Consider the following 20,299-nt stretch of genomic DNA (forward strand, 5'->3'; position numbering starts at 1 on the left):
ATACACTCTGCCCGCCGTCAGGTTCATGCTTTATTACCTCTCTGGCGTCAGACTTCCCTGTCACTGTTGGCCTCTGAAGAGTTCATCCATTTCTTACTAATTCAGCTGTGTATTAAAATTAAAAAAAACTCCTATGCAACATTTTGGGTATTTTTCTACTAGGAGGGCTCCTTGGGGTCCCGGGTGCACCATATTTGTAGAAATAGAAGTCCCTTGTTGTGCCCTTGGACACACGAGGAAATTATTCTAGAGTACAAGTCTACGGACTGTTTCCGTAAAGGACCAGATAGTAAATGTTGTGTGCTTTGTCGTTCATAAAGTCTTTATTACAGCTATGCAACTCTGTGCCACTGTAGCACAAAAGCAGCCACCGACAGTGTGTGGCTGTATTCCACTAAGACTTCGTGATTTGGGATAAAAACAAAAACAAAAACAACAACAGTTAGTGAGCCCATTTGGCCCGGGGGCTCTATTTCGCCATCCCCTGTTCTAGAGTATATGCCTCGAAGGGGAAATCCTCGAGGCCTTCTTTGGTTTCTCTGCTGCCCAATATTTGCAACCGGTTCATATCCAACCCTTTTACTTCCTGGTGCACTGCATCCTGTTCTGTCTGTTTCTGCTTTTCTTTTCAAATTGCATGTATTTACCTATAAAACCCGGCTGCAGAACAGAGACCGAGGAACCAGCATTCTACGGAGAAGGGAATAGACTGGAGAGTGGAGACTTGGAGGAAGACACTTCACACAGCTTGGGACTAGGTCCTGTCCTGTCTTCCAACTGCCAGGTTCCTCTCCCGGATCCATTCTGTAGGTTAAACCATGGCTTTGCACCCTGTCCCGTGCTCTGGATGGGACGCTTTCTTTAGGGTAAGATATTCTTTCAGTCTTAGGATAGTCTGATGAGCTCTCATGCAAAACCTGGCAGTTACAAAACCCTGGCAACAATCAGCTTTATTTCTTTGCCTCATGAGCTTTCGCAAGTCTATGGCTTTCCCTGGAATCAGAAGGGATTAAACTCCGGCCTCAAATCTACCTTTAATAAGCTGTGTGACCTTAGGCAGGTCACTTAACCTCCCTAAGTCTCAGTTTCCTCATTTATAAGCAGACAGTAGCACCTGCTTCTTCCCCCGGGAGGGGTCAAGAATGAATGAAGTGATACTCTGAGAGTTCCATAGAACATTGGGGCGCCTGGGTGGCTCAGTTGGTTGAGCATCTGACTTCGGCTCAGGTCATGATCTCACAGTTTGTGAGTTCAAGCCCTGCACTGGGCTCTCTACTCTCAGCACAGAGCCCATGTCAGATCCTCTGTCCTTGTCTTTCTGTCCCTCCCCAGCTCACGCTCTCTCTCTCTGGAAAATAAAACATTAAAAAAAAAGAACATCAATTAAATGCATAAAACCACCATCATTTTATTTTATCCTAAAATCATCCCATCAGATGGGTTAGGCAAGCATCACATTGGCACACAAAAAACCATGCTGTGTCCACATTCAAAATTTTTTTCAGGTTAGTTTCAAAGAGGGTACAGAAATACCTGCACGGTGTTCTTTTTAATTTTTGTTATCTCTGCAGTCAGCTGTGTGATGGCAGAATTTATCCGTCCTTGGGTGGTTTGAACTCGTTGCAATCTATTCAGCGTTTTGTCAAGATTTAGTAGAACATTTGCTGCTTTTCTAAGGTAAGATATTAATGTGTCAGATTAGATAAATATACAATTATTCATTTATTTCACCTTGGGAGTTCATTGGACTCAACGGAAAAACTTGGCTGAATTATTTATAAAGTAAATTTAAATTACTCTTACGCAAGGCAAAGTGCGGAAATCTTTATTTTGAGAAATAGGTATTACATGCCAATAAGAATGCACATATACACACATCAAATAGATATGGATTTCGGCAGATGTGGAAATCAATGACACAGGCCTTGTTCCTTCTCGATCTGTCATAACCAGAGAGGCTTGAGGACTCTCACTGCCCAGCTTTGAACAAAATAACTCTCCTCAGCCGATTCCAGTTCCCTGGTTTGTCAAACTTAAGCACTGCTCTCTAAATCCTCACCGGAGTGGGGGTGGGATAGTCAAGAGACTCCACAGACAGCAAAGAGAACTAAAAGCTCTACGTTTTCAGGCTGTGTTTATTCAGGTTTATTTAAGCTTCACTGACATCCTAGCTTCCAGGGGCCCAGTCAGAGGTTAAAATCACAAGCATTCCAAGTGATAGTCTGTTTTACAGAAATAAGCTCACCTCTAGTCAACAGTCAGCAGATACTTAGATCTGTGGGCTCAGAAGCACCTTGGGAAGAATGTACCAGGCGAGTGGAGTATCAGATAGACCTTTGCAGAGGCAGAATCACAAGTGCGTGCGGAACAGCAAGAAAAACTGATTTGCAAAACATCCGCCTTCCCCATGCAACCCCACCTCTCCTAGTGGAATCTTTCACTCACTTTTTAAAAAAAGGCTATTTTTTGGGGCGCCTGGGTGGCGCAGTCGGTTAAGCGTCCGACTTCAGCCAGGTCACGATCTCGCGGTCCGGGAGTTCGAGCCCCGCGTCAGGCTCTGGGCTGATGGCTCGGAGCCTGGAGCCTGTTTCCGATTCTGTGTCTCCCTCTCTCTCTGCCCCTCCCCCGTTCATGCTCTGTCTCTCCCTGTCCCAAAAATAAATAAATGTTGAAAAAAAAAAATTTAAAAAAAGGCTATTTTTTAAAAACAGTTTTGGGTTCACAGCAAAATTAAGCAGAAAGTCCAGAGAGGTCCCTTATGCCCCCTGCCCCTCTCCCCCACCCCCCCTGCGGGCACAGCCTCCCCAGTCATCAACATCCCTGCCAGGCTGGTACATTTGTTAGCATTGACGAACCCGCATGGACACATCATAGACACTGAAGTCCATAGTTTACATTGGGGCTCACTCCTGGTGGTGTCCATTCTGTGAGTTTGGACAAACGTACAATGCCATGTATTCATCATTATAGTGTCATACGGCATATTTTTACTGTCCTAAAATTTCTCTCTGCTCCACCTTTTTTTTTTTTTCATTCCTCCCCTCAACCCCTGGCAACTACTCATCTTTTTCACTGTCTCCACAGTTTTTGCCTTTTCCAGAATGTCCTTTGGTTGAACCATACAATATGTAGACTTCCCTTTCTATAACTTCTTTCTCTACAGTTACAGGAGGGGCTCAGGAAAGTTCTCCTAACACTCCCTGACCACCATATCTTTTTATTATATTCTTTTTCCTTCAGATTTTAGAGAGAGAAACAGAGCGTGCACACGTGTGGGGGGGAGGGGACAGAGAGGGAGAGAGAGAGAGAGAGAGAGATTGAATCTTAAGCAGGCTTCACACTCAGTGCAGAGCCCAACATGGGACTTGAGCCCATGACCCTGGGATCATGACCTGAGCCGAAATCAAGAGTCGGATGCTCAACTGACTGAGCCACCAAGGCGCCCCTCTTTTTCCTTTAGGTTTTCAATGTAACTGCTTATTAAATTTAGAAAATATGAAAAATTAGAAGAAGAAGAAGAAGAAGAAGAAGAAGAAGAAGAAGAAGAAGAAGAAAGAAGAAAGAAGAAGGAGGAAGAAGAAGAAGGAGGAGGAGGAGAGGAGGGAGGGGTGGAGGGAGAGAGGGGGAGGAGAGAGGGGAGGAGGGGGGGTGGAGGAGGAGGAGGAGGAGGTAGAAACACAAAACAAAGAAAAAATTATATCAGGAAGGGAAAAATTTACCACTAATCCTACCACCTTTTAAGATAGCAGCGTAGGGGCGCGTGGGTGGCTTAGTCGGTTAAGTGTCCGACTTCGGCTCAGGTCATGATCTCGCAGTCTGTGAGTTCGAGCCCCGCGTCAGGCTCTGTGCTGACCGCTCAGAGCCTGGAGCCTGTTTCGGATTCTGTGTCTCCCTCTCTCTCTGATCCTCCCCTGTTCATGCTCTGTCTCTCTGTCTCAAAAATAAATATACACGTTAAAAAAAAAAAAAAGATAGCAGCGTAGTCCAGTATTTTTATCCTACATTTTTTCTCCTTTCATGATGGAGGTCCTCTTCAGTGTATAAGCTCTTATCTTCTTCCTAAAAGCATTAGCATTATACTCCAAGAATCTCTGCATGTTACCAAGAATCTTTCTCAGCATCATTTTTAATAGCCAAGTGATTATACCGCAGTTACTTAATCTTCCTAGTTTTAAATATTAACCCTGGAAGGGGCTGGGCTTACACCTGAGTCTGGTACACTTCATTTACACAAGTGGGTGTGGAGACAGTGAAGGCAGCTCAGGGCTCAACCGCGGGGCACCCAAAAATGGTGGTGGATACTGATGATGTCGCCACTGTCCAAGTGACTCCATGACTCCGACCCACAGCACCCCACGCTCATAAAAACATCAAGAGGTCTTTTCCTTTTCGCTTGGCGAAGTCAACAAGGACAAGGGGAAGCAAGAGTTAATTGATTCTGCGCCCTGTCTCTCTAATTTTACTCCTGTGTTGCTCCTGGGGCACTAGTGTTCCTTTCTTCTATCCCTCGCCACCATATGTTTTTAGTGTGGTCTTTTTAAAAAAATTTAGATCTTCAAGGTACTGTCTATTATGGTAAATTTAGAAAGTCCCAGACATAGGTAAACAAGAAAGGGAAAATACACCGATATTCCCACCACTTGTTAAGAAACTGGCATATAACTAGTCTGTGACGTTTATTGGCATGAAGAGGTACCAGATCACTGGAAGGGCATTCTGACTCTATGGAAGGCAAATGGAAAATATGTATGCTCGCCCATTGCCTCCCAATTGCCCAGCTTCCTGAGACACCTGCAAAGGGCTTAGCCCTCACTGTGGGCATTGAACTACTGGAGGGTAATTTCATTTGGACGTTAAGCAACTCCTCACGCAAATATTTTGCAGATGGTCTTTTAGCAGATGGTCTGTGAGAGCAGGAATGGGATTATTAATGTTGTACTTACTCAGCTCCCTTTGCTTTCACCAAAACCTTTCGGGCTTCGTCTGCCGCTTTATTTAGCCTGCCCGCATCTGTTCTGTTGTCCTCACAGAGCTGCATCAGTTTTCGTATCTTGTCAAGTTCACGGGTTAGATTTTGTGATGCTATTGGTAGATGGATGTCAAGTACACGATTTGCAACCTTCTCTATGTCCTCCGGAGGCACATTTTCCTCTTAAATAAGAAGGTGGGTTTTAGGTCATTGTGTCTCCTTATTCAACACTGAATCTTATAAATACAAGCACAACGAACTCTAAGTCAAATGTACTTGCACTTGATTATGTGTCCCTAGAATAGAGGGATTAGAGTGCCTATGTCCCCATGGATTCTTCCTCATCCTCAGTTTACATCCTCAGACTACAGAATATTGTGTACGTTCCGCAAAACATCCTCCCAAGAACTATTTAAGCACCGATTCAAAAGCAATTAAAATGTTCAGATGCCTGTCATTAAGATTCAGATACAGTGGGGGTGCCTCGGTGGGTCAGTTGGCTACGCATCCAACTATGGCTCAAGTCATGATCTCATGGTTTGTGAGTTTGAGCCCCGCGTCGGGCTGTCTGCTGTCAGCACAGAGCCCACTTTGGATCCTCTGTTCCCCTCTCTCTCTGCCCCTCCCCTGCTCACACTCCCTCAAAAATAAATAAACTTAAAAAGAGAAGATTCAAATACAGTGAATGAGGTATCGGGGAAGCACCAGGTTTGGACTCAACAAAACTCGATTCTAATTCTCCATGACCTTAAAAAGGCACACAGTGGTTGCCCATTTCTATAACTGGGCACCACCAAAGTCCTATTTTGAGAAGACGATGTGACAGTACAGGGGAAAGTACCGGATGAATAACATATTATAAAGAAACTGTTACATGCACCCATGCCCTGCTTTTCAGGAAAATAAAATTGGCCTTCCCTGAGAACTGCAGCGGAAGATCGGCCATTAGGGTTCGGGGTGACAGCTCTTTGTGACTCTCTGGCTCCTTACTGAGGCAGAATGCTACATCCCACATTGGGAGTTGGAGCTCTAATCCTCAAGGGGTTTACCATCAAGTGGGGGGATCTAAGCCGTTCTACACAAATACTGATCACATACGAACAGAAACAATAAATATAAGATGAAATGATATGTGGCCCAGAGGGAGGGGAAAATATTTCAGGAAGAACCTTGAAAAGGCACATAAACTGAGCCTGGAAGACAGTGAGATTATACTCGGGGAAATGTGGGGTGAAGGCAGGGGTCAGAGCATTCTAAATTGAGGGAACCGCCAAAGCCAAAGCTTGGGAGCAATGATCAGATCACTGTTGGCAGGAAAGTGGAGTCTAAATGGGGGTGGGAGGGACCGGAAGTCCCCAAGGGCTGGGAGCAGGACACAGGAACCTCTCAATGTAAGGCTAAGGCACGTGGACTTTCTTCTGGAGACAGTGGGCACCACAGACAGCTTTTAGCTTTTGAGTGACATGATATGAGTTATATATCCTTTTGGCAATCATTCTTGCTTTAGCTGTTTTGTCTAATATAAAAGGAATGTTTTACTTCCTGTCATGCTTTCGGGAAAAAAAAAAGCGACAATTTGGTGAATACATTCAAATCATACTTTAAACAGAATGTACTGTGCTCGGGGAGCTGGTTCTTGTAAGAAATAGTATTTCCTTTTATAAAAAAGAGTTCTAGTAAGTGAATTTCGTTGAACCGCATATCTGTCATCAAACATTTATTAGCATTTATCATGAGAGCATAAATTCAAATTTTTCATATGGGACTTCATTAATAGGGAATTCAGATCACAAGGAAAATATTAAGAGGGTCAAGAATAGCTAAATAGCGTAGGCACCATGCAATTTAATAATACTTTCATTTGGGTTTTATGGAAAAGAGAGAAGAAATTGGTGAGTGAAGGGTATTGCTTCCCAGTGACCAAGGGTCTTGGGGCCCAGATCAGGGAAGTTTCTTTCATGGAATAGGATTTCTCCCTTTGCCTAATTTTTGTTGTAATAATCTGGACACAGTTTTGTTTTTCATTTCCTTAGCGTAATTAAACTTTTTTTTAAAATTAGAAATGTATTCAGCAGCGATGAGAAATACCACTGGTAAGGAAGTAGGCTCTATGACCCAGGGAATGAGGCGGAAGGCAGTCGAACTTGCCTTCAGAACCGTCACTGGGGCCCAGAGGTGTATTAGTGCACCATTGTCACACTATGGGCCTGGCAGTTCGGTTTAGTTTTGGTTTTCGGGCCTGGATTGACCCGTGTCTGTAGCAACAGCTAACGCATTCCTCAATCCCACCAGTTCCTGGATCTGTGTCTGGTCGATAGCAATCCATCTAGCTAACTCACAGCAAATTTGTTTTTGAACGATCATCCAGGGGACCACTGCACCCCCATTTATTTTTACGGATTATTTTGATTATTTTCACCGATTATTTGTACTGCCTAATTTTGTTCTTATTTCGAAAATCAGGACTAGAGCTGCTAATCCGATATCTAGAAACACTGAGATGGAAAAAATAATTGGCCACAGGGGTCTCTTACAAATATTAAACAGATGAACAAAGTGGTTGCAAAGATTGTAACAGACATCCCAGTTGTCAGTTAATTCATGTGAGGTGCATTAAATTATTGAATCTGGAAGATGGTTGATAGAGAAGAAAGCCTCTTAAGATTAATTCTGTGTACAGTTGTATCCGAACTGCATTACTTGCAGAGTGCGAGGTTTTAGGTCAATTTTCAGTTGTACCATGCGATTTTTTATCTTCAACTAATAATTCTCTATAGTTTAAAATAATCTCCTAAAAAATAAAAAAAAAATACACTTCTCCCCAAATAAGGTACAATGAGGGATAAAAATCATAATTATAATAATAATGAGTCACAAATAGTTCCTTTTGGTCAATCACAGAGAACCACTATGAAACTTGGAAAATAGTCCATAACAGATCTAATACGGTCTGTCAGCAGAGAAAATCATGTCAGATTTTCCTAACATTAGGGAACCTGATAGAATCATTACAGTAGACTTTTTTCTTTAACAAAACATAACTTTAAACACCGAGTTCGTTGCTTGAAATTTTAACTAAATACTAGATTTTTAAAAATTTTTTATTACTAAATTGCTCTTATACAGAGAGCCATATGTTTTTGGTGCAGAGGTACTATTTTGGGATTATTTTCATTAAGAAATTTTAAATCAAGGAGTACATCATGTTTCCGACTTACGCATTTCATTCCCACTAAATGTAATTTGGAATTGGTTGTGCTGTTTGAGTATACATTAAATTAAAAAAAAAAAAAAGGAAAAGGAAAAGAAACAAAAAACTAGTCCCCATATATATATATTATATATATATTATATATATAATATATATATGTAATATGTATATATATATATAATTACCTGACAAAAACTTTTTCAGTTGTTTGATTAAAAGACTCATTTTTTCTTCTTCAGATTCACTTTGGTTTTTCATATTCCTCAGTTTCTCACTCAGCTGTAAGGCATTGCTTTTGGAGACTTCTGCCAGTTTACTTACATTTTTGAGCTGGAATAAGGAAAGAACAACAAGGGAATAAATACAACAGTTCCGCACATTGTGTAACGTTTAATTACTTAGCTGACCCAAATGAAATTCACTAAAAACAAAATAGAAGTCTAGATAATGAAACAAAAGATTTATTTTAAAGGATTCCTTTTATGGAAACCAATTTGACAATAAATTTCATATATTGAAAAAAAATAAAAAAAAATAAAAGGTGATATTATTTGTTTTCATTATCATGTTTTCTTAATAACGTGAATTTATCTGGTGGCGCCTGGCTGGCTCAGTTGGTAGAGCCCACAGCCCTTGATCCTGGGGTTGTGAGTTCAAGCCTCAGGTTGGATGCAGAGGTTGCTTACAAAATAAAATCTTAAAAAAAAAAATAATGTGATTTCTCTCTGAAAACATTACTAGTGAGCAACATTATTATTTGAAAACAATATTGACCTAGTACTAATGACTTTGTCTGACACAAATGTAAAACTCAAATGCTATTTTTATGAGACTTTTGCATTCTACATCATCAGCAAATCACTTAGGACTCCTTTCAGTGGCCATTATGCTTAATAAACTGAGCATTTTCTTTTAGGTAAGTTCAAATAGTTACTCTTCTCAACACTTCTCAAGTTCAAATAACGTACTTTCTTTAAAAGCTAAAAAGAAAGCATTCCTCCTTTTAATAAATGAGTTTGAACTCAGAGCAGGCTACAAAGAAAAATCCCCAACACTTTGTACACTTGGTGGAGAAATGATAGGTCTAAAAGGCTTGACCCCCAGAAGTGCAAATTCTTAATTATGTGATTTGAGAAAGGTCCTGGGCTTTTCTTGAGATTCCAACAAATTAGAGAAAGAGGAAAAAAAAAACAAAAACAAAAACAAAAAACAACAGAAGGCAATAGGACAATATCACCAGAAAGCTGAGCTGTACTGAATAAATTAATTGTGACAGAAGTAGGGCTAATTAGGATCAAACACAATTAGGAAAAAAAAAATCTCCCTTTATTTCCCCACAAAAGGAGCCAGCTTAATTTGAGCTGTTGGATTTTTGTGGAAAAGGATTTAATTGCAGTCATTGGCAAATGATGAAAGAGAAAAGAAATATTTCCATGATTAAAAAAGATATGTATCTTCACTTTGTGGAGAGCTATTCCTTAATTCTCTAGAACTTTGAAAACCTTAAAATGGTCAGCTGTTGCTAAGAGAGATCTTAAAAGTTCCCATCAGGAGAAAAATATGTAACTATGTGAGGTGTTGGATGTCAATCAGAGTTACTGTGTTAATCGTTTTGCAACATATACATCTATCAAACCATATGTCATACACCTAAAACTAATACAATGTTATGTGTCAATTGTATCTCAATAAAAATAAATAAATAAAATGGTTAGCAGTAAGAAAGAATGCATAGGAGTAAAACGAGAATTCCAGAAATAAATGCTCTGGACGGGAAAACACCAAAGTATAGAGATGGAATCTTGTGTGGATTAGTCGATGCTGTTTTCAGAAAGAAAGAGACTGCTAAATTACTTCACTCTTAAAACATCTCTCTGCAATCCATCTCCTGTCACAATTGACTCCTGAGAATTCTCTCACAATCTTTTCTGGCACTCTTCCCCCTTCTAATCAAGAGGAAAATAGCACACCATTTTATCAACACGAAACCCCTGCCCCAATCCTTTTCAGTTCTCCATGGATGTGCTGATTAAGCCAGATTCTGCTAAAACACACTTCAAGGGCTATCTTTTTTTTAATTATTATTTTTTAATGTTTATTTATTTTTGAGAGAGACAGGCACGAATGGGAGGGTGGCAGAGAGAGAGGGAGACACAGAATCCAAAGCAAGATCCAGGCTCCGAGCTGTCAGCACAGAGCCTGATGCGAGGCTTGAACCCACGAACTTGGAGATCACGACCTGAGCCAAAGATGGTCACTTAACTGACTGAGCCACCCAGGTGCCCTCAGGGGCTATCTTTTAAAAGTAAAAGCTGAACACAGGGCTTACATAAACGGGGTGAGATTTCTGTGTTTTTGAGAAGGAGCAGTAAGGTGTAATAGTTTAATTAAGGTGTAATAGTTTAATTAAGGTGTAATAATTACATTAAACAATTGAAGATTATTTTAACCACCAGGATGTAGCACCAGGATTTGTATTTGTTAGTTCACTGCTGTGTTCCCAACACCTAGATAAATGTCTCACACATAATAGGTACTCAGTGAACATTTGTTAAAGAATGATGAACAGCATATAAGTGAAAACTATATAGCAATGCAGAATTAGACTATGTAAATACAAATTTCCAACGTTTAGGATGTGCAGGGATATCCTCCGGCTTGGCTCATCGGAGGCTTCTTCCAGAATTTGGGATTCTGGAGCATGTGGAGCAAGGGCTTAGGGTGAGCTGGGGCTCAGGTTCATGCAGGTGAGGCTCAAGAAGGAGACTGTTGTTCTCTGTGTGTGTGTGTGTGTGTGTGTGTGTGCACGTGCAAGCGCACGTGTATGTGTGTGTATGCACACTCATCTCACGCACACACACGCACACACACACACACTTAGCCTTGGCTCTCAGTCCATTCTCAAGCTTGCTCCTCTGTCCTTCTGTCGATTCTGAGACCCAGAAGTAATTGTGTTCACTTCCTTTTTTGTGTTTTTCAGGAGCTGGTGTCTGTTGCTTACAAACAGGAATGCTAACTGGTATAATATTTAACTTATATTGTAAAAAAAAATTCAGCTCTTTGATTTTTCTCTTCATCAAAGACTCTATGTATATCGTCAAAAACGGACCAAATGAGGCCACACATTGTCATCTTGTTTACAAGATGAATCCAATGTACTCACAGAACACCTAAAATTGCATTCATCATTTCAAGATGAACATAATGTATTCACAAAAAGAAACCTAAAGAAAACTAAGCAATTAAATATTATTCTCATTTACCAACACGACTGGAAAAATAAATGAAAACATTTAAAATTATTAGAGACTCAATTATCAGGTACTTAAATATTAAAACGATTGCATCGTATCTCTCAACATGGGAAGGAGTACGAGACCCAAGGGTGTATTCCTATTAAAATATTTTTGGGGACACCTGGGTGGCTCAGTCGGTTAAGCGTCTGACTTTGGCTCAAGTCATAATCTCACAGTCCATGAGTTCGAGCCCCGCGTGGGGCTCTGTGCCGACAGCTCAGAGCCTGGAGCCTGCTTTGGATTCTGTGTCTCCCTCTCTCTCTGCCCCTCCCCCCCCCACACACACTCTCTCTCTCTCAAAAATAAGTAAACATTAAAAAAAAAGTTTTTAAATAAAGTAAAATATTTTCTAAAATTAAATTCCAGGGCTGCCTGGGTGTCTCGGTTGGTTAAGTGTCAGACTCTTGATCTTGGTTCAGGTCATGATCTTGCGGACTGTGAGACTGAGTCCCACGTCGGGCTCTGTGCTGACAGTAAGGAGCCAGCTTGGGACTCACTCTCTTCTCTCTCTGCCCCTCCCCTGCTTGTGTGCTCTCTCAAATAAACAAACATTTAAAAAAGTGTTTCAAATGAACTTCGAACATTAAAATGTGCATATTTAGTAGAATTTCAAATATACCCTTGAATTTATAAAAATTTTTCTTTACCTTGAGGGATCTATAGTTTTCAAAACTTTAAGGCTAGAAGTCTTCACATTTCTATGTAGTATTTGCTATAAAAGAGGAAATTCCACACAGGTCTACATCCTACAAGCATATACTTCTTTGTCACACACACACAATGTACACACATACATAAAAAATATATTTACACATGTACAGATAATACATATATAATAGAAGATACGTCAATATTCACACGTACTTCTAAATGTACATTTACATCCACACTCATCTGTCTTTTTAATCCTATCTTTCCAAGCATATGAACACCTAATATTTAGAAGCTGTCCTTTCCCTTAAATGGCAGTTTTAAAAATTTCAAACAGTTTGCTTTTCTCTTTTGACTGCTACAGCTTTACAAGCAGAACAAGAGAAGACATACTTACCTGATTCTTCCAACCTTGAACCTGGTCGCTCAAATTATGAATCACAGACTCTGCTTCCTGAGCTTGCTGGAGGGCATGGCCGGAGAGGGTCCGGGAGCCACGGCAGCTGGGGTCCCCACAGGACGGAAGCACGCACGGCATGTCCCCTGGTACCCCACACACCTCACAGGAGAAATGATTTATGTTGAAAAGCAACATATTAGCAGAGTTTTTTCTAATGCCACTGGGTCACTGAGGCAAAGCACTGCTCTATGCATACATGTTTCTTCAGCAGTGGTTCATGGATACAACCCAGTAAATGTTTCTAGGTACCTAAATATCTGAATCTTTTGTTATCAGCATTATGTCAATCAATGCCATTTTTACGCTGAGAGTTTTGGGGGAAAACAGTCAAATATCTAGCATTTCTCACTAATTTCATTTTTTTAAAAATAAAAATTACCTTTTACTTATAGTAGAGTGGGAGGAGGAAATGATCATAATCTGTACCATTGTGGAAATAGCAAATAATATAAGTAAACATAAAACACTAAAATCAAGCCACAGTCTTACTCTGACTTTTCTCAAACTTTGACCTAGGATATAAAAAGTAAAATATAAATAAATGTATTTATATTGTTTCTATCTTATAGAACAGAGCGTATATATGTTATTTATATTTACACACTTATAAAACATAAATAAGAAAATAAAATGTAAGACGGGGACATACAACTGAAGAGATCTGTATACCAAGTAGCAACTACAAACACTTTCACGACACCATCATGAATATTTACCTTTTCAACCAGTATTTGGATATCCGGGACTGTAATCTGCTTTAATTTTTCCAATGACAAGTTTTCTTTTGAGCTTAGCGTATCAAACATGCTATGTAAGTCATTCCTGGTTTTTTCAGAGTTTTTTATGATAGAAGTGGTTTCAGTAACTTTCTTTTCAGCAGATGATGACCTCTGATAATGCTTCTTGATAGTCTCTGAGGGATCTATATTAATGCAAATTGAGGTCAGATAAATTTTGCAAAGACAAATCCAATTATATGCTGGTTATCAAGACCGTCCTTCCACAGTTTGACCATGGGCTTGGTCTCAAAGGTCAATACAAAAATTTGCCATCCTCTTCCTTGAATTTCCACCCACTGGGGAAGGATAAGAGATAGTGAAACAGATATCCATAGAATAGGTACACAGCACTGAGGTTGATCTTGCAGACATGGGTGTGAGTGTTGGCTTTACCTTTAACCGGTCTGAGTCTGTCCTGGAGCAAATCCGTCAACTGCTTAGATTGTGTTTGTTTGATGGTAATTTGTGAGGATTAAGTGAAATAATACCAGAACACTCCGTAAAGTATTCCGCAAATGTATTAGCTATGTATTAATTAGTACCTAACCCTGACATGAGAAACCAACCCGGTTTACCTAACCATATGGAACAGGAGTTGCCGAATTTGTCCCGGAAAGGGCCAGGGAATAAATGTTTTAGGCTTGCTGGCCACCGCATGTCTGTCACAACTTTTCACCTCTGCCACTGTAGAGTGAAACGGCCACAAGCAATATGTCAACAAACAGGTGAGGCTGTCTCCTAACGAAACTTCACTTTGACCCCTGACGTTGAGGCCAATGGCAACGGCTCTCGTGGTGGAGTCTTTCTACGTGCCTGCACTTCCTGTCAGTGTTCTTTCTTCCTCTTCACAGAACACTGTGAGGTCGCACTGGTGTGATCCCCGCGGCCCCCCCCCCCCCATGTTACAAGTGAGAAGATGAGGCTCTGATGAGGTACGTTATTTGTCTGAGGTCTCGCTGACAGTAAGAGAGAACGTCAGGATGTGAAGCCAGGTGGTTTGATTCCAGAAACTATGTTCTTAAGCACGTCCCTGTATTTTCCATACTTACCGTAAAATACAAATTCATGAAAGGGATATGGTACGTTTTACTGCAAATGACAGTGTAGCAGGACTTGAAATTATAACTCTTTATTTTAGGAACGTTGAGGGGCAGGGTCCTGATCTTGACCCCCTACACAACCATAATTTGGGCATGAGACAACCACACCTTCCTATTGCTTGAGATGCTTTTCTGCCTTTATTTCTCTGGCAAACTTTATCTTCATTTGTGAACTCCAAGTCAGAGGTCGCCTACTTCCCAGAGCCTTTCCCAGTAAACCCAGCGAGAATTAATTCTGTTCCCCCCTGCTCTGTTCCCAGCGTGGCTTGAAGATGCTGTAATACAGTCTTGTCGCTGTTTGGGGCTGCTTCCATGCCTGTCCTCCCCACTAGACCGGAGTAACTCAGGGCAAGAACTCGCCCTTCTCCCTGCCCCATCTCTACTGCCCTGCACACGGTCAGGTGTCCCGAGGAAGCTTTAGGAATTGCTGCTGGATTGTGAGCTTGAGAGGATTAACCTGGGGGCAGTGTTCTCCTATTTGTCTCCGATGACCGCGGAGACATTTTCTTTTTGAAATTGTACTGAAATAGAGCTCAGGGTGATTCTCCTACATATCAAAACATTCTGGGAAGGGTCCAGAAGCTTCATAAAATTGCCAGGAGTCCACAGTAGAAAAAAGGTCCAGACCGCCTTTATCTGGCATGTTCCGGACAGAGGCCGCTCCGCTGGCCGGGTCCTGGGCAGGTGACCACAAGGCACAGAGCCCTGACTCTGGGGGACACTGGGAGGGGCTGAGCAGGCTTCAGTTTCCCCTGAGATGGACACTGTCCTCACAGCCTAATCTACACTCTCTCTCTGTGTCTGCGTGTGGATTCCTAGATGCCGGTCCAGGTCTTTCGTGCCATCAACGGTTCTGAGGCGGCAATCTGGATGGCGACAGTTGAAATGTCCTTTCTCTGAGTCTCACGGTTTTTCCTTTGACTCTGAGGGAAGAGCCAAGGCTTTCTGGGCATCACTGATGTTTGTGGAGGGACAAGTTGGTTTGGGAACATCAGGGTCTAGTTCTAAAGCTGGCACCCCCTCCACTCTGGGGGCAACCTCTGGGAACTCCCACAGGGCTCAGGCTTGAGGTGCTGGGGCTTGGTCTGCTTGCTTTGCAACAGGGTGAGATGATCGTGAGTTGCCTTACTTCCACAAAAGCTTTCCCGAGTTGGGAAATTCCCCCCCCCCCAACGGATGGGCTCCCCCCCCACCCCCGCCCTCACCAGAGTGTACGTGTCCCAGCAATCCACTGATGCATTTTCAATCCTTTCAATAGGCACCTTCTTCCAGATAGGAATCAGACCAAATCCCTTACTCTTCAGAGAGTTTATTGGGCACCATCCCTAGTTACTTCACTAAATTTAGACCTTCCATGAGGGTCATGATTCTCTTTCAGGTGGAGATCAGATGAAAACCTGGAGCATGCACGCAGGGTAAGGAGACGCTCCCGACGACTTTGCCTTGAGATGTGCTTCGTGCACATTTTTTCTTTGCCTCTCCGTTAGGTGGGTTAGGGGAGCGGACGTTCAGGGCTGCCTCTCCCGGTAGTGACAAGTTATCTGTTTCTAGATGTAAAACGGGGATCTCATCAGAGATCAGGACATGAACTAATCCAAGTTTTGCTTTTGTGTTCCATTTTGCCTCCAAGTCAATCTTGGCTCTGGCGTGGTTCCCGTTCATTTTAACAGCATAAAATGAATTAAGGGCTTTTAGTACATTACAAGACTCCAAATCTCTACAAAGGTCTTACGAGAAACGTTCGCTGAAGTCCTTTTGGCCTCATATGCCTTTGCCTTTCTGGTTGCTGGAAATGGAGTATCACACATTGCTAGCTCTACTCATTATTTTCAGCAAATGCTACCCAAGCTCTGCAGGTTTACAAAGTCAAAATACTCATGTGCAAATAATACCTTTAATGGGTGTGTTTTCACGTCCTAAAGTGCTCAGACACTATGGCAATGAGCACAGGGTGATTCACTAATGGAATGCACTATGGATTTCATCAACCTTTGTCTATAAACGTTGATGTGCATTTTCTCTCTTACCCATGATGTTTGCAGTATGGGCCCGGGAGCGCAAATCAATTTCTTTCCAAAGATCTTCAAGTAAGAGGTCTGCCTCGTTCTTCATTCTTACCATTGTTTCTTTCAGATCTTGAAATTCATGTACTGCTTTCAGTTGCAGACTTAGCTGCGTGATTTGTTCCCTAGAGGCAAAATGAGAGTAAACGTAGCAAAGCTTGTGTTACTTTTGATAGATCAGTGAAAAACACCTAAAAATTGCCCTCATTATTAGGTAGCCTCATCGTTAGAATGCATCCCTCTTCCCTGATGTGTTGTTTGACAGCTTATAGCTCTGTTTATGGTTTACCTCTTTGTTGCCAATTCAGCTGCCTGGACTGTTTCAGCACTCACTCAAAATAAGATCAGCATACAAGGTCTAGTAGAACAAAGGCTTTGAATCTTTCAATTTCAACTGTTTATACTCTTTCTGCCTCCCTTTGCTTTGGGTTTTCAAAAACAGGAATTCAGACATGGTTCATTTAAATCAATGAGATCCAATCTACATTCAGTTTTCAACACAGAAGTCCTCACCCCGCCTGCGGTAAAAACCAGTTCTATCTTTAGAATAAATCTTGCTTGCAGCCAGGTTCCTTCTAGTACCACTTCCGTACGAGGTCTCAACTTTTTTTTTTTTTTTACATTTATTTATTTGTTTTGAGGGGGGCGTGCAGAGAGAGAGAGGGAGAGAGAGAGAGAGAGAGAGAGAGAGAGAGAGAATCCCAAGCAGGCTCTGTGCTGTCAGTGCAGAGCCAGATGTGGGGCTCAAACTCCTGAACTGTGAGATCATGACTGAGCTGAAATCAAGACTCTATGCTTAACTGACTAAGCCACCCAAAGGTCTTAATTTTTTTTTTTTTTTAATTTTTTTTTCAACGTTTATTTATTTTTGGGACAGAGAGAGACAGAGCATGAACGGGGGAGGGGCAGAGAGAGAGGGAGACACAGAATCGGAAACAGGCTCCAGGCTCTGAGCCATCAGCCCAGAGCCCGACGCGGGGCTCGAACTCCCGGACCGCGAGATCGTGACCTGGCTGAAGTCGGACGCTTAACCGACTGCGCCATGAGTGACAAGGAGGTTTCCTTGTTGTGAGTATCCTCAGTACATTCCTTCTCCTCACCTCCTTCTCAATAGCACACATCTTGGTTCCACTTCAATTACTGGGTTCAGCACCCACAGTGGGTTCAAGTGAATAATTGCTATACATCCCTCGTGATCAGGAAATTCAGTGTAAATCTTGAAAAGCACAGTTGAGGAAAATTACAATATGAATCCACGGTGCTAATTTATCTCCGTGGAAGTGCCAAGCATTAGCTAACGTTTCCGAGCATTTTCTGCTCTAACTCTCCCTTCTAATTTACAGACTTTTCCTTCGGGGGCCAACTGTCAGGACTACAATTCACCAGGCTAATAATAATAATAATAATAACAACAACAATAACAGTGCAATACAATGTAGTTACTATTATAATTAGTACTCTTGAAGCACTTATAATGCATCAGACATCGAGCTAAGTGGCTTGTCTGAGTAATTCTCACAAGAAACCTTGAAATAGAGACTGTATCCCCTTTTTGTTGATGAAGAAACAGAAAGTTGGAGAAGCTAAATAACTTGTCCACGGCCACACAGCAGTAAGTGATTTCAGTCATGGAATCTATCATGACGCCCTGGGTTCCCTGTCCTCCCCTCCCCCTTCCTTTGCAATTTGCCCAGCCGACCTCTGCTGTAGAACTAAACCCAGCCTGGAGAACATCAGCTGGGAGAGGGTGGCCTCTGCTGTCGGGGGTCCCTCCGCGAGGCAATGGCCAATGAAGTACAAAGAGGTGGAAGGATGGAGAAGGAAACGTATGTCTTTTTCTGAAGAAATCACGGAAGGCGTCCAGGAGGAGGTGGTGTTTTGGTGGTTGCTAACGAGGAATAGGAGCTCAGCAGGCGGAGCAGGAGAGGGCAGGCATGCTGGTTTCTGGCAGAAGTGGCCCAATGCTCACTGATTTCCTCATCACTCCAGGCCTGGCCCTGGGACTCCTGCTTCTCTTGCTCTCTTCTGCTCTACCGGGGGCCGGGGGGCCGGGGGGGGGTTCTTGTAGTCTCTGTTCAGCATGTGCACTGTGGATTGGTTCATTCTGCTTTCTCAGTTCCACTTCGTTTGCCATTTGCTATAACCACAAACCGGTGGTCCGTGGGCAAAGCGCATTCTCAAGACACATTTATTTGGCCTATACGGTACTTTTTATTTATTATTATTTAATGTTTATTTATTTTTGAGACAGAGCGTGAGCAGGGGAGGGGCAGAGATAGAGAGGGAGACACAGAATCTGAAACAGGCTCCAGGCTCTGAGCTGTCAGCACAGAGCCCGACGCGGGGCTTGAACTCACGGACTGTGAGATCATGACCTGAGCCGAAGTCGGACACTTAACCGACTGAGCCAACCAGGTGCCCCTATACGGTGTTGGGTGAGCTGGCTATATTTTAAAGTGGGAACATGTCCATAAAAATCTGGATGTCTGACATCTCTTGAAAAGTGGGAAGATCTGGGGACCCAGGGCCCTAATCCCGTGGGACAATGGTCCTTACAAGACGCTGGATGTGCCGGTTCTCACCTGCCAGCTTGACCTGGCCACGTGACTTCCCTGGGCCCCTTAGCTGCATGGCCCTTCCTCTGAACTGTCTGGGGGGACTGTATCTTCTTCCTTCTGCAACTTTGTTTTGAGAGAGAGAGTGCACATGCACATGCGCGTGTGTGAGTGGGGGAGGGGCAGAGAGAGAGGGAGAGCAAAACTCCTGCAAACCCGGAGCAAGTTCCACACTGTCAGCACAGAGCCGGACGTGGAGCGGAGCTCAATCCCACAAATGGTGAGATCGGTGAGATCGTGACCTGAGCTGGATACTTAACAGACGGAGCCACCCAGGCGCTTGCCCTCTTCCCTGTGTTAACTTTTAAGCAATTACCATCTACTTCTGGGATTTGTGCCTGGTGATAATGAATGGCCTGTTACTTCCACCTGTGTTTTATATAACACAAAACTCTTCAGCTTCAACTCTTCCTCAATCCAGGACCTTCTGTGGGGGGCGGGGGACAGTTTGCTATATAAGCACAATCCTTTTGGTTTCTTAGTAGACTATATGCTCAGGAAAGGGCGGAAACTATATCCAATGCCTCCCGGTTTTGCCCAGAGCACTTGGCAAACTTTTTTCTGCAAAGGTCCAGATAGTAAACATTTTAAGCCTTGGGGGCCATTAGTCTCTGTCACAACTACTCTACTCTGCCATGGTCCTGGGAAAGCAGCCACAGAGGATATGGCGACAAATGGACTCGGGTGCGTTCCAGTGAAACTTCATTTACACAACTAGGGGATATGTCGGATTTTGCCTGCGGTTTGCTGACCCCTGGCCCATAATTTCCGGAAATGTTTGACGAACGAAAAAAAGGAATCAATGACATCTAATAAAAATGACTATGCATTTGGAGGAAATTGTCATACTTATTACAGGACTTTGCATTAATGTAGGCGTTTCTCAACAACTGAAGAATTTGGGAAGATTTAGCAAATCTTCCCATGTGCATGACTGAAAAAAATATATTTGTATTATAAACTACCCTATTGCCAATTTTGCATCTTTCAGCTCTGCTGGGTTTGGGCTTTCCCAAAGCAAGCTCTTAACGATTGCCTTTTTGTTATAATCAATGGCATCTGGAAAGATCACGTGTAATCCTAACTAGGTAAAGAGACAGACAGCCATGATCGCCAGCCTGGTTATTAACTGAATTATTTCCCTAGCGTCCACAT

At 42.4% G+C, this 20,299-nt stretch overlaps 1 protein-coding gene and 2 long non-coding RNA genes across 5 annotated transcripts in view; 2 read left to right on the plus strand and 1 right to left on the minus strand.

Moving 5' to 3' along the window:
* The window catches only part of LOC121028901 (uncharacterized), a 41,127-nt gene extending 29,497 nt beyond the window's left edge, over positions 1–11,630 (plus strand). The window contains exons 2-3 of the long non-coding RNA XR_005789489.1: positions 1,572–1,677; positions 11,161–11,630. This is a non-coding gene — a long non-coding RNA (uncharacterized LOC121028901). The remainder of the gene's footprint in view (positions 1–1,571; positions 1,678–11,160) is intronic.
* Positions 1–20,299, minus strand: part of LAMB4 (laminin subunit beta 4) — a 112,018-nt gene that overhangs the window by 8,291 nt on the left and 83,428 nt on the right. For all 3 annotated transcript variants that reach the window (XM_040472946.1, XM_040472947.1, XM_040472949.1), the window contains 6 exons: positions 16,494–16,654; positions 13,304–13,509; positions 12,525–12,686; positions 8,366–8,510; positions 4,944–5,151; positions 1,534–1,672 (listed from right to left, as the gene is read on the minus strand). In XM_040472946.1, coding sequence (XP_040328880.1) covers positions 1,534–1,672; positions 4,944–5,151; positions 8,366–8,510; positions 12,525–12,686; positions 13,304–13,509; positions 16,494–16,654 — 1,021 coding nt within the window. The remainder of the gene's footprint in view (positions 1–1,533; positions 1,673–4,943; positions 5,152–8,365; positions 8,511–12,524; positions 12,687–13,303; positions 13,510–16,493; positions 16,655–20,299) is intronic.
* LOC121028900 (uncharacterized) lies at positions 13,467–18,806 on the plus strand. The gene is made up of 3 exons (XR_005789488.1): positions 13,467–14,298; positions 15,845–15,881; positions 17,873–18,806. It is a non-coding gene; the product is annotated as an uncharacterized LOC121028900 (long non-coding RNA).

Source organism: Herpailurus yagouaroundi, unplaced genomic scaffold (assembly GCF_014898765.1).
Source record: "Herpailurus yagouaroundi ecotype Mexico unplaced genomic scaffold, PumYag 100, whole genome shotgun sequence".
NCBI lineage: Eukaryota > Metazoa > Chordata > Mammalia > Carnivora > Felidae > Herpailurus > Herpailurus yagouaroundi.